Source organism: Populus nigra, chromosome 3 (assembly GCF_951802175.1).
Source record: "Populus nigra chromosome 3, ddPopNigr1.1, whole genome shotgun sequence".
Taxonomy (NCBI): Eukaryota; Viridiplantae; Streptophyta; class Magnoliopsida; order Malpighiales; family Salicaceae; genus Populus; species Populus nigra.
In genome coordinates, this window is record NC_084854.1 from 6,162,617 (window position 1) to 6,190,104 (window position 27,488).

Consider the following 27,488-nt stretch of genomic DNA (forward strand, 5'->3'; position numbering starts at 1 on the left):
TTTGTAAACATGAAAATGGTTGTATAACTTAATTTGTATAATAAATATTTAAACTTGATTGGATGAATTTAACGTTGTAGTTTATATAACCCTATTTCATGTCTATGTATTTATATTTATTTAAATTATCCGTCCATAATGATATTTTTATTATATCATGCATATCATAAATATTATGGTTGATAGGTGTCAGTATAATTGTGGAATTGAAGCCCAGGTTAATTTGGGTCGGGAATTAAGTTATGAGATGCGAACTGTTAGAAGTGTAAACAGGTTACATGCCAGTAATTTGGGACCTTCTAGTATAGGGGGGACTCCGTCGAAATTCCGGTAGATGTTAACACGAAGACCATGATCGAATATGTATGTAAAAAAAAAATTTTAACTACTCTGTTTTTCTATTGACATGAGATTGTGGTTTTATCAAAGAAATGGGGGATGTTACAAAACTACAATGGATATTAGTGTTATTATTGGCCTTATTGTGATATGTATTATCAATAAGGTGAATACAAGAATCATTGCTTATGAGTTGAATAATAAAGCTTGTTAGAAATAAAACACAAAAGTTTTTGAACATTTTTAGTGTTTATTGATCGATTAACACTCTTAAATTCAATATATATTGGCCTTATATCTATAGGGAGATTACAACCTCCAACAATCATAATCTAATAAGGAATGTAACTAACACGTTAAATAAAAATTGTAATTAACTAGTTTAAAACAAATCCTTTTGATCAAGGATTCCTATATAGACTATGATTTTATCTAACGCTAGTAGTTGTGATGAAAAAAAAAAGCTTATTTTTTTTATCTTGGTGGTGGTACTTTTCATGTGTCATTTCTCATATTTGAAGAAAGTATTTTTAGAGGTGAAAGCTACTATCAAAAATATGTTTATTAGAGGTGAAGATTTGGAAACCGATAGGCCAAAGACAAGTTACTTTGTAAATAAACTAATTATAATGTTATATTCAAAGTATTTTTTTTTTATTTTATTATTTTTGGAATGAAAGAGTTCATTTTCTAACCTTGAACATAAGGATGATTTTTTCTCAGGTAGAGAAGTCTAATGCGAGATATATATCGACAAGTCCAAAACAATATGGATGCATCAAATGAGTTTTCTAATGAAAAAGAACATAATTTTTTATTCAATTGTTGAATCAGGTTAACAATTTTCCAATGCATTCTACTATGAGCTTTAGCCTCTTTAGGTTGTTTTCATGTTCAAATTCAACCCATAAAATGTTGTTTATGATTTATTTTTTTAATTTCCCTAGATATTTTAGGATTTTGATTCTTAATTAAGTTTTAGAGTTTTATTTTGTTTAGGTTTCTCTATGCAAATGGTGGTTTGGCTCCTATTTAAACAATTTTATGTGTTATATTTTTATAAGAGATTTTATATTATTTAGAATTTAAAAATTATATTTTTTTTCCATAATAATTTAGAATTGTAATTTTTAAAACTTGAAAAATTAGAGTGTTTTTTTTCTTAAGCTATACACTAAGTCAAATATGGCACCACATCCTACATCTTTGGGATCCATTAACCTTGGCTAGTCCTTTGGTACTTGCAATCATATTATTATTTGTGCCATTAACAATTTGCATCTTTCCATGTGGCTATTAGCCCTCAAATTTCCTACCTTGTATAACTTATCTCTAGATAAATCAACATTAATATTATAAAATAAATTGATTGGCATGTACAATTCACTATTTTTCTAGACACAAATTATTATTCATCATAATAAAATAATGTAATTATCATTTTTCTCTTTTTTAAAAAAATCAATAAACTTTTTATTGAAGATAATATGATCTTTTCCATAAGAATTATTAGTTATTATAAGAATAATTAGGGATAATTTGGTCTTTTTATTTTTTAAATACACGATGTAAAGATTATATTACTCTTAAAAGCAAAAAATTTTAAAATGTTGATCGGGAACAATTCAGTATTTTTATCTTTTATATGAATAATGTAAAAACTATATTACCCCAAGAAGCAAATTTTGTTAAAAGGATGATAGAGGGGAATTTTTTATTTTTTTTTACATTTTAAAAACACAATGTAAAGAGTATATTAAATTTAAAAGAAAAAATTTTCAAGCTTGTATCCAAGGACTTTATTGTATTTTTAAACTGCTTTTTTATTTATAAACAAGTTGACCGTGAGTGATTTGGTCTTTTGATAAACATAATTATTATTCTAGAAAAAAGTGGTGTATGATACGCACGAGCCATTGAATTGGCAGCACGTGCAGTGTCATCTCATGTCCAAACACCGCCTCAGAAGGCGGTGTTGGAAGCTTCTCATTTTTTTTAATTTCAATTCTCAGAATTTGATTTCAAATTATTTTTATATCAAATTTAGTCTCATTATTTTTATTGCTATTTATTTTGTTTTAAATCTTTTTTATTATATTTTTTTTTAATTTTATCCTTTAATATTTTGTTGATTTAGAATTTTGCTAAGGTATTTTTTACGATTTGCCTTTTATGAGATAATGTTTCAATTGAAGTTTTGGAACATTTTGAAATTTTTTTATTTCAAAATATTTTTATTGTGTTTTTGAATCGTTTTAATATGTTAATGTCAAAATTAAATTTTAAAAAATAAAACAAAATATTATTTTAATAAGTTTATAAATCATTTTGATAGAAACGATTAGATCATATTGTATTTTAACCTCATTAAATCTACACTAACTCGAGTGATACAAGTATTTTTTAAGGCTTCAAGCCGCAATCTCAATTAAAAAAAAAAAAGTGTCGATATTAATTCTTGTTAATCGAGGGATTACAAAGATAATTTTTATCTGATCTCAAAAACAGAAGAAGCTTGATTTCCTTTTATTGGATCACAACAAAAGCTTGACAAGACCATCTTAAAAGGGAAAATAAAGAAAGCTGAATTACAAAGATAATTTTGATCCCTTTCGTCTCCATTATCTTCTATTCCATATCCGAAGACCCCACTCGTTTCGAAGTACTGTATAAAACAAACAAACAGGAGGTTTCCAGTCTCCCATAGAAATTAAGGGGTTTCACATGCCTCTGTTCACTCGTACACAAGATAGAAACTTGACCAAGTTAATTGATACAACATGGTTCGAAGACAAAAATGATGAAAAATCGGACTTGGATTTGACAACGTTTTCCATGGTTCACGCTTTCCAGCACCCATTTTTCATTGACTCGTTTCAAAATTATTTTCCTGAATGTCTTTTGATTCCAAATCCATTTGGGAAAAAATTGATAGTTTCTTACCAAACATTCACAAGTGATAGAGACAGTGGTTCCAGACAAACGACATACGTAACGTTAGCTTCTTTCTCTGCCTTCCTCTCTATAGCCGCCGGGGTCTTCACCATACCCTACCGGGGGCAATGTAACGTGACCTCTTTTATCGTGATATGCATCTTATCATGTTTATAGAAGAATCCGGGACGACTTCCTTGGGCAAACTAGGCTTCAAAAAAAGCCTACTCATTTAGGTTAGGCAACCTAAGACAGCAGGTTCCACTCCACTTGTTATATAGACCATAGAGTGGGGTAAATGTCTTATTATAATCAGTATTTAAAAAGTAAAATAAAATTAAACAACTTTTAACACAATGCCATAATGGCAAAGACTATCTATCATTTGAACAATGTTTCTTATGTTATTGTTGTGAATTGTGCATATCTAAGCTCTACACCAGCGCCATCTTCATCATGTATGTATTGAAATAAAACTGGGAACAAAACAAGACCATTGAAATTAGAGTATCTTATAGATTAAATTCCGATGAAGTTTAGAATCCTTAAATCCATTTGGGCTAAAATGCTATGTCCTGTAAGAGCTTCATACAGACACAGGTGTCTGTAGTTAGATATAAACTAGATGCAACTGAATTAAAAACACCCCTCAAGTATCTGCTTTGATGGTAGGCTGTGACTAGTAACCAAACTTCCATCATGCAAAGACCTCGATCTGGCACGCCCAAGAACATTGATCAAAAGTTGCTTATATCACTACACCATCTGATATATGCGCAGCAACCTACAAATAAGGAGTGCGATCTTCCAACCAGTAAGACCAGATCATACACTAGAGGAAAGTTCCACCTTAACGTTTCCTAGTAAATCATAAGATTAAGCCAGCAACATGATCCACGTACAACAAATTTGTCCCTCAGGTTCTGTAATATCAATTGGATATGCAGATGAATAGTCTATGCAGTATGCACATATCAATCACAACAATCAAGTGATCCATAAAATCGCTACACGCTTAACGTGGACGTCCTAAATCTAGATTAATTCATGACCCTCGCTGTTTCAATTATATTGATTTCCTTTTTCTGCCAAGGATTTCATTAGGCATAACATCATAGTACACAACAAATAAAGCATTCCCTTGCAATCCTGTATAGACATAGCAGCATCCTGAAAGACGCTTACATCGGAAAATGCCCAACAATGTACCAAAACCACATGGTGCCTCGTCAACCAACTGAATAGAAGGCAAGGACATTAATATAAATATTTGCAGCTCACACAGATCTCCACTTCAGTAAATGTCCTTAGGCCATCTGACTCAAGTGCTCAACAGATCAAATTTTAGTGCTTATATGACAGATGGCAGGTTGATTTCAGGAAGGAACAATTACCGTAGAAAGGATGCTTCAAGACAATCCAGTTCATGCGAGTGCTATTAAAAAGCAACTTAAAATGACAGTCATGAGGCGATCACTAAATTAGAAGCAAAGCTTCTACAGCAGCAGGCGAGGGCTAACCCAAACTTCAGATCTTCATGCAGTCATGCTCTTGAAATGTAGTAATCAGAAGACCAATATATATGCTCTTCAATGCAAACCGAAATTAAGAAAAACAATTAGAATTTTAGATAATCTAAATAGGGTTAAAATAAAAAATGAAATACTGGAACAAATACTGAAAAAGAGTGAGTGTTGAAAAAATCAAGCAGTCTTGCAGGCTAAAGCCATTTCTACTTACCTAGGTAGCACTGTGGCCAAAGCTTGTATCCGTTCATGTGGACAAAACTAACCATACATATCAGCTGTGGGCTTCTATAAGGACTTATCTTCATCCATATTCAAGAAATCAGAACGAAATCAGAACAACATGCATCTTGGAGCAAGACTATACATAACAATCGAGGTGAGTTTGGCATTGTCCCAACACATTCCATACTATCAAAACCATTTTAGAATGTTAAAATGATTGACAATCATTCAACAACAAGCAACAAACAAATCAACCTTGACTCCATCACAGTATCATCCTTGTCAAAAAATCATCATTTTAACATGCCTAGGTATTTAATATTAAAACAAAACTACAATCAGCAATAAGAAAAAATGTGGCGGAAAAAGCTATAACTCGCAGACAAATTTTGGTTTAACAAGAAACAAAATGCGATAATATAAAGTGTAGAGCAAGGCCGATTCTACTTATTCAAAGATCACATTGTTAAACTCTACTTTAAATAGATTTGTGTCCTTTTAAACTAGCAAGTTCTATCCTTTTGTTTTAAACGTTACGTTAAAATTAGCTGTCAAAATTGCCTATAAAAAGAGACAATTATGACATGGTTTTAATAAGAAGAAAACTTTCTCTTTTGTATTCCTTCTATCAAAATTCTTACATAAAGTAATATATAAATTTTGATTCGCAGTTTATTATTGGTTATGCTGCCAAGAATATGAGATCAAGTAAGCCGAAGAAACAATATTGCAATCACATTACTAGTATTAAAGAGCAAACAATAAATTGAAGACCAGATGATTGATCATTGCCTCAATCTACTTCTTCAAGTCTATTTTCTATCAACAAGTACTGCAAGTTGATTTTTTGTTTACATGTTGATTAATATGCATGTTTTGTGTTTTGTAGAAACCAGATCATTAGAGTAAAGAGGAACAACAAACTTAGGAGCTATTTAAAGTGTTCCAACACACATTTCAGAAAGTGGGGCACAGGTTCTTTCATGAATCAAACAAGCTCCTAACTTCTTTATCTAATGAGATAATCTACCAGCTGTTACAGAAGCAACTGCATTGAATCCGCCATACGGTAGCATAGCATAGGGCTCAGAAGAGATCGAGATCAATGAAACAGAAATAATATAACTTGAAAAGACTCCAATGTCAAGCATTAGCAAGCTTAGAGCCTTAGACACAATTCAAAAATCCTACATAAGAATAAACAGGAGATACAAAATGCTAGTCAAATTAAAAACTAAGAAATTTATATGATTTTAAAAGATGCAGTTTATATGCTAACTTTGCCATGATGTTTGATGGGGTATATCATACACAAATGATCAATCAGATAAATTAGTTTCACTCTAAATTAGGCCTTTCCTCCAAACCAAGACACAGGCAGATTCGAAGACATTAAAGAAAGCAGACATGTCTTTTCAAAAGGTCAAAGAACACTTGAGGTGTTCATAAACAAGAATATGGCCTTTCCTCCAAACCTCAACTCAACAAAACACTCTGATCAGAAAACTAGAAGGCATCTTAAAGAACAACTCTATTTATCAAGCAAAAACTGTCCTAAGAAATCCGTGGCCTGATTGAAACACTCGACTTGGTAATATAAAAATCACATACATATATTTAAAAATCTACGGAAAAATCGAGAAAGAAACCAAAAAAATCCTTACAGCCAAGTAAATGCAATGCTTCCCATCTCAACTATCGACACTAAGAAGTAGCAAAAGTGTGCATTTTAACTAGAATATGAACAATATGATCGACAGTTTGAAAAAAGATGTAAAACTAAAAACCTCATTTCTTCGACAGCTAAAAGAAAAAAAGAAGAAAAGAAAATCAATGTGTCGTAAGAAAACTCACATTTCTGTGATCCACCCTCCGAAAACAGGTCCCAATATTCTTGTTCAAATACCAAATTGTAATCGGGTCACGTTAGTGTAGTCCCTCTATGCTTCCGCGTTCAAAAATCACGGATCACCCCGCGTCCAAACTCAGCAAAATGACTCGGTTCGTTTTGTCTTCAAGAAACAGCGTCAGCTGAGTCCTTGGGCGGTAGCGACCAAGGGAGGGAATCCTAGCAAGTGCCTTTTTTTTTTCTTGTTTGTTTTTTCCTGGAGTTTGGATTTGTAGTTTTTCCTTGTGGTGTAATTGAGCAATGTTAAGTGTGGTTTCAGTTTGGGCCTGGTCTTGGGCTATGTGTACACGTTTGTGTTTAACTTTGAAACACACACACTCGTTGTTTTTGCCCCATTTGGGAAGCAGCACAAATGTTGAGCAAAGTTGTTTAAGAAAATTAATTTTTATATTATTTTTATATACTTATATAAAAAAATAAATTTATAAAAATAAAAAATATTTTAATATATTTTTAAATAAAAAATATGTTAAAAAAATAATCAGTATATAATTCTGCTTGTACTCACTAGAAAAAAGCTTTTATTTTATTATTTTTTTTAAAAAAACTCAACCACATTACATTACAGTTAGAATTAAACAATATTAATTACGGTCTCATTATTTTTTATTAACATTAACTGATGCTTTTAGAACGTCAGGGGCAGGACAAGATAATTGTACAGTGCTACACGCAGCTTGGATAAAAGAAATCTTGAATATTAAAAAAAATATCCAAATATTTTTAATATATTTTTCAACTGCAAGAAAGATTTTGACCAAAATCCAGCTTAATTAATTAACCTTCAAACCTTATGAACTTAATCATTTTGTAACATGATTTCAAATTAAATCATATGAATTATTTTAAAATAACTTCATTGATTTGATCACAAATCCAAATGTAATCTAGATGACTAGTAAAATAATAATTTGACTTTAAAAAATAAAATAAATATTAAATATTAAAATAATAATATATTAGGTCGATTTAGATTAACCTGTCAAGTCTTCATCGAGGTAATAAACCTAGCAACTAAATTAAATTTAAACAAAAGATTACAATGGATTGAAAAAAAAGTTATTAATATTACAAAAATATTTTTATTATTTTATTTGAGAACAAAGTAAATAATAAATAGAGTTTAATAAAATAATATCTAAAATATATTATTAATTAATTTAAGAATTTTTTTAAAAAATATTAAATATATTTTAAATTAATGTGCTCAACATGGTTAGGGTTTAGTATTGGGTCAACTTCTGAGTACAAATGGTGCACCAACCTCACATACAATGTTATACCAACACTCGGAGCTCCTATTAAACATTAAAAAAAAAAAAATTAAGTGTCCAAGACACTTGAATCCAAAACTACACACACCTAGAAAGGCACCACTTCAAGGGTGTCACTTTTCATGGCAACAAACTTATCAACAAAAATAAATATAATTTCCTTATGGTCAGGGAGGTAGTCCTCAATTACATCTGTTTTGCTTTTTTTGCCATTTTTTTTCTAGTTTTGAGAGGGATATGAGGTTTTCTTGGCTGAAATTAAAAAAAAAATTAGGCCACATTAAACTTCCATTTACTATAAAGGTATTGGACATCATCATAATAAATTTATAATATAAATTCCAGCAGTCTCTCCACTTCTCTTTTAAACTCTTCATATACTATTTAAGGCTAAAATCTTTAAAGATGATAGGGCACTGAAAAGTAGACTCACTCATGTGAAGAATAATATTGCATATATTTAAGCAACACGACGTTCAATGCAAATATTGATCCACTATTTGATTTTCTTCAATATTTGTTGAAGAACATATAACTCTTTTGTAAACAATGAACAACAACTAGTTGAGCATGCACACCAGCATGTCATGAATTTCCAGGAAAATTCATTAAAAAAAACTTAGGCACTTCCATTTGATAAAGATTTGCTTGAAATTTTATTTAGGCATCTTTATCAGAGATACAACTCTCCTATAAAAATAAAAAAGACCAATCCATGAATAATGAAATGCTCTCATCATTTTCAAAGAAAAGTTGTTTTTTTACTCAAAATTTATCAAAATTCAACAAAAAAAGATGCATTTTCTTTAACCAAATGTAGAGAATTAGAATGTTGGTTCACCTAAACATGTATTATTTATGAATTTTGTGTTGAGAAGACATAAAAATATTAGTTAGGATTTACTACTTCCATGTTGAGTTGGATGACTTTGGGAGAGATTAATAAACTCAAAACTTTTTGTGAATATAATTTATTTTTAAAGATATCAATAACACCAAGGGGAGGTATGTTTTCTTTGATCCAATTCAATACAATTTAATTACTTATAAATTAGACATGATCATAATCAAATCAATCTATGCCTATTCTCATGTATACCAAGAACACCAAGTGAATTACATTCTCTCGTTTTCTATGCTTCAATTCATATCATTTGATTGTCGGTGAAATTATCCACATTCCAACAATTTTAGAATGAGATACCAATATTGTCCAAAAGATTCATATAAAACTTTTAGAGCTTTACCTGGAATCAAATTCATTTCTACTCCTTTTTCAAGTTCTTATATTAATGTAGTAAGTTCAAACATTAAGTAACATGCGAAGAAAATGGTAAGATAAATATTTAAAAGAGAAAAAAAAAATACACCAAGAGATAACTTCTTACAAAGGTGTTGTAAACAAACCCCAACTCAATTGAGAATCGAGTAGAAAAGATGAAGAACCAAAATTGACAAATCTAACGATGACGGTTAATAAGGCAAAAAACAGAGACGAAAAAAATCAATCAACTTTTATATTATAAATGAAAACAATGGAACACCATGCAAAGAGAAAGAGAGAAAATAAATTGCCAAACCAAATACAAGATTTGAGGAAAAAAGACAAGAGTTTCACAACAAATTGCATGATAAAGGTCTCTCAATGTTAGGCAAATTATAGTCCAGACAAAAAATTGATTCCCACCTTCAGCCAAGGAACAGTAAAGCCACAATTGCTTCTGCAGTAAAAGAATGTTCTTGGTTTAATGTTTTTTACTAACCTATCTTAAATTTGATGTTAAAAAAGAAAGAAGCATCACAGTTTCAAACAAAGCCAATTATTGCAAACCAAAATCATTTAAATTCTTTATATTTTTACACCAAATTCATTAGACAAAATCCAACCCACCATAGAAACATCACTAACAACACCATCATAGAAACCAAATACAGGATATGAGAAAAAAAAGACAAGAGTTTCACAACAAATTGCATGATAAAGGTCTCTCAATGTTAGGCAAATTATAGTCCAGACAAAAAATTGATTCCCACCTCCAGCCAAGGAACAGTAAAGCCACAATTGCTTCTGCAGTAAAAGAATATTCTTGGTTTAATGTTTTTTACTAACCTATATTAAATTTGATGTTAAAAAAGAAAGAAGCATCACAGTTTCAAATAAAGCCAATTATTGAAAACCAAAATCATTTAAATTCTTTATATTTTTACACCAAATTCATTAGACAAAATCCAACCCACCATAGAAACATCACCAACAACACCACCATCTCCCACATCAGCCATGTAGGAGAAAACCCTCTTTTTGAACCATTCTCTTCTAAAAAATAGCTCTTTTCTTTTATTTTATTTTTTGTTGATCCAGTGCCTACATCCCTTCTATTTCTTTTGTTGGTTTGGCTTACAAAAAACATGTGAAATGAACATTGTCAACACCACCATGTCCCTAACCAATGATGCAAGAGCAAGGCCTCCTCTCTACACCTCTTCCTTGTCTAGTGAGTCTTCCTTCCCTCTTTCATCATATGTCTAATTTACCTTCTCACTCTCCTCTCTCCTCTACCATTTTAGTTCGTAAAAAAAAGGCATGGATTTGAAAAACCTGCATCATAGGTCATTAGGTTGGGATAACCTAATAGGTTATAAATAAAAGAAAATTATATTACAATATTTTTATCCAATTAATTAGGTTGGGTTAACCTGTCAAGCCCTGATTTGCCAATATTTTTTTTAAAAAATAATATTGAATAATGAAATCAAAAAAGAAAATAAGATAAAAAAAAAAAGATGTTAACCCCCGTTAACTTTTTAAATATGTGAGTTTCATCATTAGATTGGAAATAACATGCATGAAAACACCATAAACCCAATTCCCAACAAATCAAACGCTAAATGATGAAATAGGGGAAAATCAATTACACAAAAGAATTCAAAACAAATTATAGTAATTAAAAGAATAAGGATAAAAATTAAAATATTAAATACATTAGATGGAAACTATAATTTTTTTATTGGAGGGTGAAATCAAAAAGAAAAATAACTCTAACGAAAGGATAAAAAAATAAAAAATGAGGATCAAATTGAAAAACAAAATAATGACAAATTGGGATTGAAGGATGAAATTGAAAAGAAATAAAACTTATACAAAAAGGCTAACAACAAAAAATAGAAATCAAAATAATGACTAAAGTTGAAATACCAACAACAAATAGGACCAATCTGTAATTTTTAGGGGAGAAGAAAGAAAAGAAGAAAAAACAAAAGAAAATCTCACCGACAACAAATTGTCTCACCATTGTCGACGCGCGTTGCACCAACATGAAGAGCACACGAAGGTGATTTCAATGACACGAGTGAAGGACTTTTTTTTACTACAAGGAGGCGCCACATGCACCACCCAAAGTGCGAGGGCACCTCCCACGTGATAGTGCGTTCTCTACACACGCAAACAACTTTTTTCATTAAAATAATATTTAAAAAGACTAAATTCCCCTCCACAAAACTGATAATAACATTAAAAAAAATATAATGAAAAGACTAAAATGTCCATGGACGCTTGTTTTATTTATTTTATTTCAAAAGTAAAGTTGTCATTTTACTGTGTTTTAAAAAGTGAAAAGACATAAACACCCATATTTTTCAGTTTCAAAATTATGACTCGGAGGGTAATTGAGTTATTTTACTCTGTTTAAAAATTGTAAAAGAACGTATATTCCTGGTCAATATACTTTAATGATTAATGGACCATGCAAAAAAACTAAAATACCCCAAGATCAAGGCTATTAATTTTTTTTATAATAATAAAATGATAATTACACTGTCATAGCAAATAGTAAAATGTGTCTATGTACATTATAAATTTTCCTTCCTTTTTAGTTTTTTATTTTTAAATCTTTATATGTGCTATACCTGTTAATGGATGTTCTACTTAAAATGAAGATATATACCAATTGAACAAAAAATATATATATTTCTTCTCCATTTTAGTGTACTGCATGGCTCTTTAGGTTTTGTTTTAATTTGCAATTATAATGATTATAAAAAAAAATAGTGTTACACGCATGGTAATATAAAATTTTAAGTTGTATCCTTTCAAATTCCTAAGTTAACACAATTGATTATGCTCAAGTCTCTTTCTATCATACACTAAAATCATTACCAATATTCATTATAAATTGGAACACATATATTGTGTAAAAACAACCAGGAAAATAAAAGAAGAGAAAGGGGGAAGATTTTTCTTCTATATATCACAAGGAGCTTGTCACTTTTGCTACTAATCTTCCTAGTGATTCCAGAATCTCAAAATAATACATCCATCCATGGATGATGATAGCTAAGAAGCTCAAGAGGAAATTGAAAGAGGAAAGAAATCCGTTTTCATATGGCGACTCTTTTTTTCTTTTTCCTTTCTGTGACATACAAATTAACTAGACAAAAACTAAGCAGTCCCTAAGTCCATTGGCTGCAATATTCCCATCACCTGAAGCACCCACAAAAGTAACCTGAATATCCTCACACATAACTTTCATGCTTAAATGCCTTTTCCACCATAAACCTGATCTAAACGTAGTCCAAACCAGCATCCTGAAATTGAAACTCACTGATCCATTGCTCCTTTCCTTGGCCAATTTATCCACCACCCAGTTCTCCACCAAGTTATCCTTGTTATTCCCTGATAGCTTGGCATTTATTACACCGCTCGTCTTTGTTTCCAGGGAGAAAGGCCGGGAAGTTATAGCTGAAGCAAGAAGATAATCTTCTTTGTAAAACACAAAGTTTTGTAATTCACTAAATTCTGTTTTCAACCTGGTATTCGGATTTCGAACTGTTAAATTCGCTTCCCAATTAGCCGTGAAGGTAGGCAAGGTGGCATTAAGATTCGATACCGAGAAGTTGTCAACGTGAAAAACAGGAAGTTGAGGGCGCAATACAAGCCACATAATGATGCTTGACGTAAATATTAACAACGTCAAGAATATTATTGTTGTAAGGAAGCATCGTGAGAAACCTGATGACCTTTCATATCCTTGTTGTTGATGTACTGTTGCGTTATAATAGGCTGCTGCAGGTGGTGCTTGTGCATAGGGATAATAACCTGGCGGTGGATAACCTGGATATTGCCCTGGTGGTGGTGGTGGATAGTCCATTGAAGGAGGATAACCCATAGCTGGAGGACATCCTGCCCCTGGATTAAGATCATGGCTTGCTGAAGGTGGAACATGATGGGTGCTTTCGGATGATTGATATTCTCCTTTGTTGTGTTGTTGATTGTGACTGGATTCAGAAGCCATAGTGATCAATGATCTCTCTCCTCGAACAATTCCCCGGAGAACGAGAGAGAGAGATCAGTGGGAGGCAGAGATTTTAATCTTGGGGGATGGAACCAATTAGGAGAAAACAAGGAGAGAACAGAGAATTGTGGGTGGCATAAACGCGTATAAAGGGTTTGTTGCATGCTAATTTTAAGCTAAAATAGACAAATGGAATAGGTTCACATGTCGATGATATTGATGTATTTAGCCGTATTGGGTTTCCTTTCTTTCTTTGGCAGTTAAATATAACTATCTAATTAGGTTAGACAAACACTAGCACGCGATTTCCAGCTATATATATATATTGATATGATACGAAGATTCCAAGAAATTGAGAGATGCATTGTTTGTAAATCAAAAACAGAAATCAAATCCAATAAATGTTTATAAGAAGATACTCATTCCTGTTGTTTCGTCTATGTTTTGAGAAGAATCCCATATATATAGAAGGAATATTAAAAGCATTCATATTCATCCTCACTATTCTCACTACTAATAGAGTGTTTAGAAGTGTAGTAAAGATTTCTTTTTAAAATATTTTTCACTTGAAAATAATAAATAAAAATATTTTTTTTATTTTTAATATTTATTTTTGATATCAGCACATCAAAATAAAAAAAAATACTAAGAATAACTAATTTGAAATAAATTTTTTTTCAAATTTTGATGAAAAATAGATTCAACCTGAATTTCAAACGGAGATTAAGGCTTTTTAGCTATTACTAGATTGATAGCCTGCGCTTCACCATGAGCTAGACCAATTTCTTTACAGCATAAAAAAATAATGTTAAAGCATGATTATTGTATTTTAAAGAGCAAAAAAAAATTCAATGACTTGACATAATAGAAAGAGAACTAAAAAATATAATTATCTTTAAATCCTAGGAATCAAACAGTAGAAGGATGAAATAAGAAAAAAAATCAATGAAAAAAAATTATTAAAAAACAAAACACCAACAAAATCAAGTGAGGTTGTCAAAACCCGTAGTATCATGCGAACAAGATAATCCAATAGAAAAAAAAACATATATATAAAAAAAGAAGTTTAATTTTAAAAAGAATCAAATTTTAAAGGATAAAATAAAAAAAATAACTTCTAAAAAAACTTAGGTCATCCAAATAAACCCCCCACCTAGATCATGAGATAAGAATAACCTAACTGAAAAAAAAAACTAAAGAAACTAAAGAGGTTTTTGAATGATGTAATTAAAAAAAGCAATATTAACCCGTGTTAATTTTTCAAACCCATAATCTTATATAGTGACTAAACTAGAAGCATCATATTTAAAAAACAACTATTTAAAAACTTAGCTCGACATGACTTGAATGGTTGACACATGTCCTATACGACCACTGGCTTAGACTGACTTAAGTTTCAAAAGAAATTAAAAAAAAATAATCCAGGATAATATAATCAAAAACCTGGGTTAATCAATGTTTTGATTAAACTGGAAAAAATTCAGTCAAAACATGAAGGGATTTCGTGGGAAAAGGAAAGAAAAGGGCTTCAACAGTGTTGCATGTACATGGAAAGAAGAAGAAGGGTGGTTTGTAGAAAGAGAAGGGTGGTTGTGTTACTAGCATGAGGAGGAGAAGAAGTTAGTCTTTCAAATTTGAACTGCTAACCACCCTCCTCAGCGTTCACGGCTGAACATTGAAAATCACTATTCTTCTTCTCATTCCTATCAGCAACTCTACTGGATTTCATCCAGGTTGAAGATCATTACATCAAACTTGCTACACAAAAGAGCATATCTTGTTTGTAAAAGATGCGAGTAACCATCCATGTCTTCCTAGGAAATATCCGAACTCAAGTTAGGATTAAAGATTGTGAGATCAGGCAAAACATTCTTCGAGTTTATTTAGTATTATGATAACATTTGTTTTTTAAAATATTTTTTATTTAGAAATGCATTGAAAATATATATTTTTTATTTTTTTAAATTTATTTTTAACATTAACACATCAAAACGATCTTAAACATAAAAAAAAATTTAAAGCAATGATAAATATAAAAAAAATTATTTAAAAAAAACATTTTTAAAATACAAAAAAAAAGGGACTTAACATCTTTATTCACGAGATTGCAAGATTTGAAATGAGAGGAGAATTTAATCGGATTGTCGGTGATTCTGGGTCAAGATCAGAATACATCATGAACATGTTTACTGATGAATTAAGGATTATTATTGTTGAAACTAAGGTGGGAAGAAAGAGAAGAAGGATTTGGATGATGCTCGAGGACTCGTTGTTGGACTCTGAAGGGTATATTGGGTGGTTGGCGCTGATAGGAAGTTGCGGGGCAGGATTAGCATAGGTTTCACATTTTTTGATTGAAGATCACCTGAAGAAGACATGGACTATATATTAGGTAACTAGAAATTAACAGGAAGAATTGGTGATCATTTTGGCCATTAGCTTCAAAATGATTAAGTAACTCCGTTTCAGGATAGAATTTTTGAGGCTTCAAGAGAAGAATGTTTGACTCTAGCAGTAGGATAAGGACTGATACATGTTCTAGTACCATTTTTAGTTGGAAAGAAACTTGCTAGGCTAGCTACACATTGTTAAGCAGCAGCCATGGCACGATGACGAACCCATATATAAACCTATCTAGAAGATCTGGTTGGCCATTTGATAATATTTGACCCCCCGAAATTGTTCTTCTGTTGCTAAAGCAAGAGAAGGCACCGATCAATCACAAGGAGTGAGAGCATGGTGACCAGCCAAAAATTTTTGGCTGAGGGCTGATGTGCAAAACTTCACTTTCGGGAAACTAGAATGGAATGTATGTGATTTTGGAGTTCCCCACCAGTTGGTGATTTGTACCGAAACAAGAAAAAGGAAGAAAAGCAAAGGAGAGAGAGTGTAAATGTTTTGTTTTCGTTTGTTTATCCCCCCAAAGGAGGTAGGTTGTCCATTTTGTTGGTAAAGTGTGCTTAGTACATATATGCCTTGACTGAAACATACTCAGGACTCAGTAGTTGGGAAATAACAGCAAAACTTAAAGAAGAAGAATACAAGCCTAATGTGGATCATGAATATATCAAGCCACCTATTATTTGACCTTGTAGTTGTACAGGAAAATAAATGGTGCCAAATGCCTAAATCTTTCTCGCAAATGTTTACCGTTTTTGCTCATTCCATGTCTTACCCTCAAAGAACTCGTTCATCATGCGATCAAGGACTTCAGGAGAGTACCTAATATACTTCTGAGGGTTTTTTCCATTCTCAACCATATGCCTGTAACATGCAAAACAGTATATCTTTGTGCTGTGAGTAAAAGAAAGAAAGGATGGATTCTTTTGAAATGTGATGATAAGGAGAAGCAAGGAGAAGAGGAGGAAGCAGGTCCCAAGGATGAAAACCATACCCAAAACGCTTTTGAAATGACCTATATGCAGGCAAGAGAACTTCAGCAACAGCCAGCCTCAAAGACTCGCGCAACTCGCTGTCTGGAACAGTCCATTGAGATTGTCTTTGATGAAGCTCCTCAAATTGGGCATTGAAGGTCTTGAATCTATCTTTCACCATTGCTCTTGAAATTCCACTGGCACTGCCATCAGCTCCCATTGCACTGCCACCGCCTGATGCACCAACTTGAACAGAGAGACACTGCAGGATCTGCACATCAAAGACAAGCTGTTTAGCATGACTTCTTATTGACTAAGATACAAAAAAAAAATTCACTAGAAACCATATAGTCGAATACAATTTTGGGTAACTACTAGTTCATGTCAATCACAAGCGCAATTGTCAATCCTGAATGAAGTAAAAAAGGATAACAATCTTCAATACGCATGAGGACACCAAGGAAAGTTTAATGTTATGCAAATTGATATGCAAAAAAGGGATGCCGTAGATATTCATTCATACAGCATGTATCAGGCTGTTGTAATTTTTATGTAGACAAACAAAAGTTCCATTGAGAAATTGTAATGAGATAATTAAATACAAATTAACAGAAAGAATCAACAAATGGGTCCTTATTTATGCCAAGTAAACATGTCAGCAAAGAACAATCCTAGAAGGACAAGATTAGTGGGTTCAAGTGATATCCCCAGCATCCTAGTCAAAGGAAACAAAGATTCTGATGCAGGGTAAGTCTAGTTAAAGAAACGAACCTTTGCCCAGGAAATTCTCTTATACTGATTAGCATGCTGTTGCACTATCCTTCTGTGTATTTGCACCCAATCATCACCCAATAAATCCTTCGCTTCTGACCTGTAAATAGATGTTAGAAGGTGGCAGGCAGGCAGAGCATGTACAGAGTATCAACCCTTGTTGTATAAAACACGAGAAATATGAAAAAAACCTCTGCACGGATCTCACTATATAGTGAATGTTGTTCATAAGAAATAATTGGGTCAGAGCAGGATCTCTATACTGCTTTGATTTCCCATCTAGGCTATTTTGAAGAGCCTGCATAATCCTTGTTGTTACAGATGCCAACAGAGCATCCGGATCACTTGCATCAAACTCTCGAAAGAGCTGTTTCAAAGTAGATTGGTAACTGCGAAAATTAAAAGATCATCAGATGCACGAAATTTGCAAGTGGGATGCAGAGAGCAGTAAGAGGAGATGAAGTATGGCACTAGTGTGCCAGGCTTAAATAACTTGGAGCACTGAAGACTGAAATGCAGAAGCTCAGATAAGAACAAGTAAACGGACAGTTGAAGCAGCAAAAGAGAGATGGTCAAAATACAACCAATTTAATGAAGGGGAACTATATATAAGGCCCTGTAGATCAGCTTACCAGCAGATCTTATGATCACAGTAACCAAATGAACAAGCAGTAGACTTGAAAAAAGTAAAAAAGATGATAAAATTGACAAACTTCACCAGAAAAGAAACTAGAAAATGTAGCAACAATAACTTACTCGAAGAGAAACTTCACGTAATTTATCACATAGCTAGTCAGAGGATGGACGGTTCCATCTAGAACAGTGGTTTTGGTAGCATCTTTTTCTACAGCTTCTTCAAAATCAACAAAGGTCTCTTGAACCGTTTCAGCTAGTCGCTTCGTTAAGCTCAATGCAGCCTCCCGCATTTCAATGCAGGCTTTACTTCCGAAGAGTAATTCAGTCTGCAGATGTAATCCCACCCCCCATGCCAAAAAAGAAAGAAAATGAAACAAGAAAAAATAAGCATCAACAAGAATTGAAGAAAAAGATTGAAGGACAAGAATGAGAAATTATCTTATCAACACATTTTCCACAGTGAAAATTCGTAGTGCCATTTTTGAATGCCTTGAGGTTATCAATAAACATGAAATGTTGTTAGCTCCATCATAAAGAAAACAGTTGGTTTTCTATGTTCTTATTGTCATTTTAGTTGCCTTCATTAATGAAGAACTCAAGAATTGATGCCAAGAGGTACAGATGCAGGATATTTTTATGCATTTCGGTTTTGCTTAAATGGATCTTCATCCCCGTGGACTGTGAGCTCCAAGGCGACCTTGCACACCATGTTCAATTGAAATTCACATTTCAATTTGCCCCCATTTTCATCTCTTGCATAGTTATATCTGCTTTCCACAAGACTATTTTTGCATACATAGGGCTTAAATTTACTTATCCTTTCATTTTTCTAATTCATTTTACTTGCATCTGCAACTAATGATTCATGGTTTAAATTCTACGCACTTTGAAACGACTTTCTATCATCATCATAGTATCATTACGTCCAAAAATATTTAGAATTCACATGATAGATTATTTAATATTCATGATTTTTCAGCACAATTTGTTAAAGCTTTCAAACCTCTGAGTGAAGTTCCCGCATAATCTCATACATATCTAATAGAACAAATAGTTTTTCAGGTGATCTCTTGCTTTTGGCTATGGCCTCTCCAAAACTAAGAAGCACAGACACACTGTTTACGGTGACTTCAGCAAAACATTGATCCCGGAGTGAATCAACCCCATCAAGTATTTGATCACAAATTTTCTTTTCGCCAGCAAATAGCAGTTTAACCTGTTCCCAGCATTAGAAAAAAAATGAGAAACCAAATAAACACGAATACCAACAATTGAACAGTTAAATCCTCACAGCAATCCGCATATAATGTATCCAATTCCCAATCTTAGCCTCCAGGACCTCCCACTGCATTTTCTGGACATCATCTTTACCAAGTCTCTCAACTCCTAACTTCCTGAGGCTTTGTTCCAAAACTGAAGCACGAGTGTCCCTGGAATGTGTAAACAGCATGGATCATCGTCAAAACTCCAAAGTCAGTGATAATAAGAATCATTAGCTGATAAGGACAGTCATGAAACTTTACATTTGTTCTTCTGTGTGATTTATTAGCAAATAATCATTTCGATAATAAAAGCAATGTTCACTTCCTCCATTATCTCTCTGTGAGGCAACATTTGTCATGCGTCATGTTCTTGAAAGGTAATGTATCCGCTACATTAATTGCTACATTTCCATTAAAGTAATTCCATTTCTTATCAAATCCAGCAAAGACATGTAATGATTTCCCAAACTTTGGTGCATTGAGCAAGTCCATCGCTCATTGTTGAAGACTCAAAACTGAAGTCTGTTCCAATTTATACTAATCTACACAAGATTGTCCAAGAAAGATTATCATAAAAAACCAAGCTAGGATTTTTTTTTCCAATTTCAAAGTCTTTATCGTGGATCAAGAAAGGTAGAGCAATGCAGATTTTTTTATATTCCAAGTTTCAAGCATATCATTAGCTGCAAACGATAAAGACACCAGAATTGGAATAAATGAATTCTTTGACATGTATTTGTCTTGAGAACTTGTAAGAAAGAAGACAACCTAGTTAAGATAACTCTAATTAAGAACAAAGAACATGGTAATGACACCAGCAACAATAACAAAGTAAAAGAGAAATTACCTGTAGATTCTAAATAGCTGTTGTTGATGACCAGCTTGAGCCATTTGTTGAGCTAAATCATGTAGCAGTGGCAGAACCCTCGGCGGAATAAGAATTGGGAGCGTGTAAACAGCATTTTCTAAGCTCTTTTCTTGGTGATCAATAAGACTCTTGCCGCTGCCATCACCATGGTTCCTAGGCGATCCAGATGATGATGGACGTAGAGAGTCAGGAAGACATTCAAAAAGTCGATCAGGTTCCACCGGCTTGCTGTCATTGAAAACAATCCTAACTTATTTCAAAACCATTATTGGAGATCATAATAAATCACAGCTTGCATCAGGCACAAACTAACAACGAATCTTTCACAATTAATTGGCGCTTTGCGGCCGCAGAAGTCATTACCATTTCCAATATTCGATTCATTACTCAATTCAAAACACAAAAAAAAAAAAAACTAGTCTTTTCTGTTCAAGCTAATCTAAGGACACCATCTAACCAAATATACTGAACAAATATCATAACTTTCTATGTCATCGTTCATTTCTTGAAACAAAACACAATTGAAGCTCAATAAAAAAAGAGCAAGAAACGAAGACAACGAACCTGTAATTAGATAAAAGCTTTCTAAACTCCTCTTCAAGCTTAGAAATAGCTTTAGCAAGTAACTGATTGGCATGATTAAGCACACCATCACTGCATTTAAAGCTTTTGTTGCTGCTAAAAAATTTCACATTGCTTCTTAGCTGATCAATCGCTTCTAAATAACTTTCCAAATCTTCATGTGGCCCTCTCAGTATCTTAGCCTCTGCCTACAACATTCACAAACACACACGCACATCCAAATTAATTAATTACTTGATAGCATTATAAAAAAAAAAAATTAAGAAATCATTTTCATTAAAGAAAAAAAAAAGTACCTTTCGCGTGAGGTCAAATTGAGATAAAATGACCTCTGCTGCCTTCAACGTTTTATCAATATTTTCATGTGCTCTTCTAATCGAATGCGTCCTTATCTACAGAAATTAAAAAAAGAAAAAAGATTTACCTTTTTCTAACAACAATGCAGATCCGTTAAAACAGAAAGGTGAGAAGTAGGGGTGATACTTAACGTACCTGAGTGGGACGCATGGCGGTTTCTAAGGCGGAGAGACGATGGTCGAAGGAGCCAAGGATGGAGACCATGTTATCAGTGATGGTTTGGCTTTTTTGTAATGATTCTTTTATGAATTCAGCTCGTTCTCTTAGCGCCTCCATTGTTTGAGGCACCCCCATTTTTTACAGTTATTTTATTATTTTTATTAGATTTCTAGTGATTTGGTTATTGAAACGTTGTTAGTGTCTGGTTTGTATTTCTGTACTTCTGTTAAGGGATCTAGGATCCAGGAGAGGAGACAAAACATGAAGGGATTTTGGGAAAAAGGGGGATTTGATGTTCTTTATATAAATTTTCCAGTCAATGAGCCTCCTCTGCTTTGTCGCTTTGTGCATCACTTCTCTTCTCTTCTCTTTTCTTTTTTTAGGAGGAGGGGAACTGGTTTCATTCATGCACTCGTAAATTATTCCCTTAAATGTATTTATACGCTTACCATGGAGAGGTCTTCCTCCTTTGTCTGTGTTTTAGAGGATAACACGATGCCATTTCGCCATAATTTTTTTTTTCTTTTAATTAATGATGCTATTGCCATTTCCCTCCATCTTACATCTGATCCTAGATCATCAGTGCATGCGCTTAGCATAAGGATTGAAGCCCGGATACAAAGAGTCGAAGACCTTGGATAGATGGGGAAGTTTACAAATAGCCCAAAAAAAGGGGCCACGATGACCAAAAAGAATAATAATAAAAAAAAAAAAAACCCTCTACGGTGTTTGAATTTGGGATGTATGTGGTGCTAGCTAGCCAGCTCTCTCGGTCGGGAGGACACGAAGATGTTATAAAACAGAGAGAGTTTGTGAGTCACAATCGATGGAAATACAGAAGATCTTCAACATATAAACAATCGAGTGGTTGTTCGATATTAAGTTACGCTGGCCTTATGACTAAAGATGCTTCACCAAGCTCCATACCATTTCGAAGCCTTGAGAGCAGGTGGTGAAGGCTGGCTGTCCTGTGGTCCTTCCGGAGATTTTCTGCGTTTCATTTTCATTTTTTTTTTTCAAAACTTTTATGGAGTCTTTTTCATATTTGCTTCTATTCTTGGTGAGCTATTTTTTTTCATATTCACTTGTAGATTATAATGACATGTTTATTTATTTGGTTGGATTATTTTACATTGGTAAAGATCTCATGTTTAGTTTCGTAGCATGTTTTAGTAAGCTTTATTGCTTATTTGTAATTGTACAAACTTTATATTTTTTGAATTTTGATTCCTCTATCATTGCTACTATGAGTGGTGATAACTAGAACACAACCAAAAAAAAATCAAAACATTGGCAGAATATTCTATTAATATAAACAAACAAATTTTATCCGTATAAAAATCACTAATAAATTTACCAATGATAATGTATTGTCATGAAATATCTCGTCACTAATATTATATTTATCGGTAATTTCATCAGTATTTTTTATATTAATTGATATAGCGACGAATTATCTCAGTGTCATGACCGAGGTCATGGGTTTGGTGGATTGATGGCTCGGGTTGTTTTTATATTCTTTTCTTAATTAATTTCTTATTTTAATCTCATCCTTCAATATTTTGCCACTTAAAAATTAGACTTCGTAATTTATTTTAATTTACTTTCAATGAGGTTACATCAGTCTTATGATCCCGATTACAAATATGACAAGTTAACTCATTTTTTTTAGATTTTTTTAAAATTTTATTCTTTAATGTCGAGTTGATTGAGAATAAAATTTTATTATTTATTTTGATTTGTTTTCTACAAAATTATCATAATTTCATAACCTAAATCTCGGATTTGATATATTACTCTTTTATTTGCAATCTAGATTATTTTTTTATTTGTAAAGTTAATTAGATCACATCAGGTTACTCCTCATTTACTAGGTTAATCCAAGTCAATTCAGGTTTTTCATTCAATAGGTTGATCCAAGTTAATCTAGGTTATTTTTTTACCCGCAAAGTTAAGTAGATCATATATATCAAGTTAACCCTTATAATTTTAGAAAAAATAATTTTTTATGTTAAAAAAAAAAAACCCGAGCTGCAGAAATGAACAGTTCAATAATCTCATCTTTTCCTATTCGAGCTAAAACTAACCGTACTAGTATTGGAAATGAACTTGACCAAAAGACAGCTTAGATGAAGAGAACATGCAAACACTTTTATTTTTATGAACAAGCTCAACACTTGCATAGACAGCCTAAACACAGCTTTCTCCTTCTAAGCAAAACGACTAAATTTCTTTAGTTCAATCTACAGCTTAAAACCGAAAAGCATATTAATGATTATTACCCATTTCTTTTCTTCTCCTAAAGATAACTATCTTTCCTGGACACTTTTGCAATAGACATTAGTCTTAGCTCAGTAAGCCCAATCCTGAGGCAAAGCCATCTCAGGGGAGAGATGATAATAGCAATCCTCCTGGTTGCTGACACCAACCCTTTTCCGGTCATTTCTCTGTTGAGTGAGTGGGGACTCTTGCCTATTTCTCGGTCCAGCTGCTGTAAGAACAAATGTGATCAGCTCATATTGTGATAATTTTGGATGAAAGAGGTGTTGGTAGAGGCTAATATATAATAGAAAATCATTATTGTATCCTTAAAATATGTTCTTCTCAACTGCCTAGTACGCTCTTTAGTCTCTAGTCTGTAACCAAACAGACCATTCTGCATTACGCACTGAAGCACTGACAGCAACAAAAAAAAGCAATGCTCCCTTGGCAGCATTTTGTAATTTTGTCAAGGAATACAATTGTAGAAAGGAAAACAATAGGGGCTCACGAGTCCCAAAAAAATTGTGGCACTAATCATCTGGGACCATCCATTCGATATATTTTGACAAGGTGTTTCAATCAAAATCCATAGAAATACAAAGACTAAGCAAGTAACTATCCTTTCTAATGTGATCAAGAAATTTCTAATACCACTACTATCTTCTTAAAAACCAAAAACCCATAAAAAAACAAAAAAAAACCTGCACCATATATTTAAGAGCAATTAAGCAGTATTAGGGAGTATTATCTGTCTCATAAACCGTAATTTACTAACCAAGAGTCCCAAAAGCTAAACGATTAAGCAACTGACCAGCTTGCTTCTTTTTAAGTACATTAGTACTGGTTCTTGTGGTGGGGTTTGCAATGCGAGGATGGAACACACCAGTACCTCCAGATTCTTTCATATTGCCGCCGCCAAGTCCAATCACATTTGCCTGAGACGGATAAATCTGGTTTTGAAGAAGGCGATTTTGCTGCCTTTGCAAAACCCTAGCTCTTGTTTCCAGATAAAAATCATTAACCTGCACACATATCAAATCAGTTCCACCATTAAGACCTATCCATGTTATTATTAGTATTACAATTAAAGCTGCAAAAAAAGAAAAGCCTTGGCATGACATATCATAAAAAGGCAAAAAAAGAAAGAAAGAGAGCCCGGTTCAAGTTCCTGGTTCTTCACCCGTTGTTTAACTTGGAAGCTATAAACCGGGTCAAACCGGGTGGAAAGCTGTCCAGTTCCATTCCCACAAAGCCTTTGACCAACTTCAACACCGCGACTGAAACCGAGATCATGATACGCAGGTAATAAATGGTTCACTGAAACATCAGGAACCACTGGTCTGATACACTACGTAGAGAACCGCCAAAAATACAAGTTAGATGTCATGCAAGAGTAGTACTAGTCCACACTAGACAGAGAGAGAGAGAGAGAGAGAGAGAGGAAAGCAAAGAGAAAACATGAAAGAACCTGTGAACATGGAGTTGCTTCTGGAGCAGAAGGTCTGTGGAGTAAAGCAGGCAAATGGTGATCCATATTGCTAGATAAGTAGTGAGAATTAGCAGTATATCTAGAAGGAATGGCTTCACTTAGGAACATGTAAGATGGAAGCCAATGTTTAGCTTCATCATCATCCAAATGTTGCTGATCCATGAGATAAAAAGAAGAAAAACGGATTGCAATCGGGATAATTTTCCTTAAAACTCTGGTGGTTTTATACAGGGAAAAGACCGGGGGTGGTGGGTTCTGTTCTGGTTTCTTGACGTTACATGCACATCTGGGTCCATTTTCTTTTTGGTCCGTACTTCCCTACCAATAAACGAGTGAATCAGGGCCGTATCACTCGCTTTATTACTCTCCCTCTCTGCCGTTTTAGGATTTTTTTGTCCTTTATCCAACTCCAGCGTGTGGTGTTTGAAGGTTACTCGCTGGGTTCTTTTGAAATGTGGGTGATTTGACATGTGGTGGTCTGATAAAGCGAGTAGAGCAGCGCTAGTAAGTTTGTTTTACGGAAAGTCTGGACACAGAGTGTGTCGAGGGGTAGAAAATCAACGCAAGCGGATGCGATATCTGGCTATCAGTATGTCGTGTCTCTGACACGTGTCAGTCTAGAAATCATTATTTAGGGGTTACCACCATGAGGTTAGGTTCACTTTACGTACTGTGAGGTCTCCATAAAAACAAAAAAAAGGGATCGAGAATCAAGATGACAATTGATTGAGCAGATGATAAATGGTTCCGTCTCAACGGTAATGGAAGGAAATGATCCTCGATGCTACATTCTTTTAATATGAAAGATAATTTATATTGTATCCTCTCATTTCATATAATTATTATATTCATTACTATAAAAATTATTTATGAATCTCATCTTTATAAATAACATGAAAAATTAGGCGATTTTTTAAGACTTGATCACAAGCTTTTTTACAAAAACAAGTTGCATATTGATATATAAGATATTCTGAAATTGAAATTAATAAATATAAATAGAAGTTGAATGCATGTATGAAAAAAATTTGGATAGAGCATACAGAGTAATGTATGGTGTGAGCTTAAAATAGTCAATCATTTCTATTCTCAGTAATTCTTACTTTTTATAGATATTTTATAGCCAAAAGACAATAAAAACTAGTTGTAAGTCTAGAACGAGAATAGAATGGCAAACTTATTGTTGGAATAAGGTTGCAAACTTATTACTTGAAATGGTGTTGTATGTTCTTGGTCAGACCATTATGCTAGGTTATTTGCTTTATAATATGAAAGCTCAAGCGAGGTGCCTATTTTGATGACCGTAAATTATTGCACTTGTATTAAAAAATAATATAGTGGTTATAATAGCATCCAGGTTGCTTGCTCTAAATAGTAGGGTGGCACTTGAACTGTATTGGTTTTGTCAATTCAATTGGGGGTGCATGTTTTTTGGGCAATGAGTTTTCTCTTTCTCTATTGTATCTTTTTTTCCCATTTGGTTTAAGTCCTAAAATTGAGGGTTTCTTGAATTAGATGTAAGGCTTAAGTTGGTTTAAGGTTAGGCTTGTCCAAACCACTTTTTCTCTTTAAACATACTTTTTTTTTTCTCACTTTCGATTAAGCTTATATTAGAAAAGGTTTGGTTGGGTTGATGACCATATTTTTGGTGAGTCAACCAGATGTTAGGTTGGTTAATCGAAAGTTAGGTTCGGTAGAATTGTTGGTGACCGAATGTTCGACTAGATGTTTAGTGGGTCAATCGAATGTTGGGTTAGCTAACTAGCTATTGGGTTAGGTAGGTTTGGTTGGCCTATTTAAGAGGTTATGTTGGGCTGAGTTGTGCTTCTTTTTTCTTCTTCCCTATTCACCTTCAGTTGAGCTATCAAAAGTTGGGTCGCCAACCTCTTTCCCCTTCTCCCCTTTTCATCTTCGGTTAGGGTTGTCGTGGGAGGTTTGATTAGGCCAAGATCCTTCTATACTTACCTTTGATTAGGTTGCCAACTTGCTTCCTCTTCTCTCCTCTTTATCTTCTCCCTGTAACTTTGGTTGGGTCAATAGGGTTTGGTTGGGTTGACCAACCTTCGTAGGGTTTTTTTGTCCCATCAAATATAATTTTAGAAATATTTATATTTAAACTTCATGTATAATTTATTCTTAAATGAATATGTAATTTTAAATAATATATTGACATGAACATTTTCATATCAAAACATATTGAGATGGATGATATATTAGCTTAATATTGTAT

At 33.1% G+C, this 27,488-nt stretch overlaps 3 protein-coding genes and 1 long non-coding RNA gene across 5 annotated transcripts; all 4 read right to left on the reverse strand.

Moving 5' to 3' along the window:
* Window positions 1-4,313: 4,313 nt before the first annotated feature.
* On the reverse strand, window positions 4,314-7,130 carry LOC133689246 (uncharacterized). Its single transcript, XR_009841280.1, has 3 exons — window positions 6,879-7,130; window positions 5,014-5,101; window positions 4,314-4,860 (listed from the first exon to the last, which is right to left on the reverse strand). It is a non-coding gene; the product is annotated as an uncharacterized LOC133689246 (long non-coding RNA).
* A 5,339-nt stretch (window positions 7,131-12,469) lies between these two features.
* LOC133688188 (uncharacterized) lies at window positions 12,470-13,613 on the reverse strand. The gene has a single exon (XM_062107588.1). The coding sequence runs from the start codon at window positions 13,496-13,498 to the stop codon at window positions 12,635-12,637; it is 864 nt and encodes a 287-aa protein (XP_061963572.1). The 5' UTR covers window positions 13,499-13,613; the 3' UTR covers window positions 12,470-12,634.
* A 3,031-nt stretch (window positions 13,614-16,644) lies between these two features.
* LOC133688373 (exocyst complex component EXO70A1-like) lies at window positions 16,645-21,642 on the reverse strand. Its single transcript, XM_062107843.1, has 11 exons — window positions 21,484-21,642; window positions 21,288-21,383; window positions 20,974-21,179; window positions 20,389-20,637; window positions 19,571-19,709; window positions 19,283-19,495; window positions 18,400-18,605; window positions 17,835-18,032; window positions 17,644-17,743; window positions 16,893-17,143; window positions 16,645-16,762 (listed from the first exon to the last, which is right to left on the reverse strand). The coding sequence occupies exons 1-11, from the start codon at window positions 21,640-21,642 to the stop codon at window positions 16,645-16,647; spliced, it is 1,935 nt and encodes a 644-aa protein (XP_061963827.1).
* A 1,995-nt stretch (window positions 21,643-23,637) lies between these two features.
* LOC133688003 (uncharacterized) lies at window positions 23,638-25,560 on the reverse strand. 2 transcript variants are annotated; one of them, XM_062107370.1, is made up of 4 exons: window positions 25,238-25,560; window positions 24,950-25,117; window positions 24,581-24,791; window positions 23,638-23,995 (listed from the first exon to the last, which is right to left on the reverse strand). In XM_062107370.1, the coding sequence occupies exons 1-4, from the start codon at window positions 25,418-25,420 to the stop codon at window positions 23,859-23,861; spliced, it is 699 nt and encodes a 232-aa protein (XP_061963354.1). In that variant the 5' UTR covers window positions 25,421-25,560; the 3' UTR covers window positions 23,638-23,858. The 2 variants fall into 2 exon arrangements, with proteins under 2 accessions (XP_061963354.1, XP_061963353.1); XM_062107369.1 differs by having other exon boundaries at window positions 23,638-23,998.
* Window positions 25,561-27,488: the final 1,928 nt, after the last annotated feature.

Bases quoted from the DNA above. Each gene is read 5' to 3' on its own strand.
- LOC133688003 (XM_062107369.1), bottom strand. From the start codon at position 25,420: ATGGATCAGCAACATTTGGATGATGATGAAGCTAAACATTGGCTTCCA. The intron at 24,792-24,949 runs GTGAAGAACCAG...ATATGTGTGCAG, and splicing joins GCTTCCAAGTTAAACAACGG to GTTAATGATTTTTATCTGGA. The intron at 23,999-24,580 runs GTCAGTTGCTTA...TTGTTCTTACAG, and splicing joins ACTTAAAAAGAAGCAAGCTG to CAGCTGGACCGAGAAATAGG.
- LOC133688373 (XM_062107843.1), bottom strand. From the start codon at position 21,642: ATGGGGGTGCCTCAAACAATGGAGGCGCTAAGAGAACGAGCTGAATTC. The intron at 18,606-19,282 runs GTTTGAAAGCTT...TTACATCTGCAG, and splicing joins TGCGGGAACTTCACTCAGAG to ACTGAATTACTCTTCGGAAG. The intron at 18,033-18,399 runs GTAAGTTATTGT...TAATTTTCGCAG, and splicing joins TACGTGAAGTTTCTCTTCGA to TTACCAATCTACTTTGAAAC.
- LOC133688188 (XM_062107588.1), bottom strand. From the start codon at position 13,498: ATGGCTTCTGAATCCAGTCACAATCAACAACACAACAAAGGAGAATAT.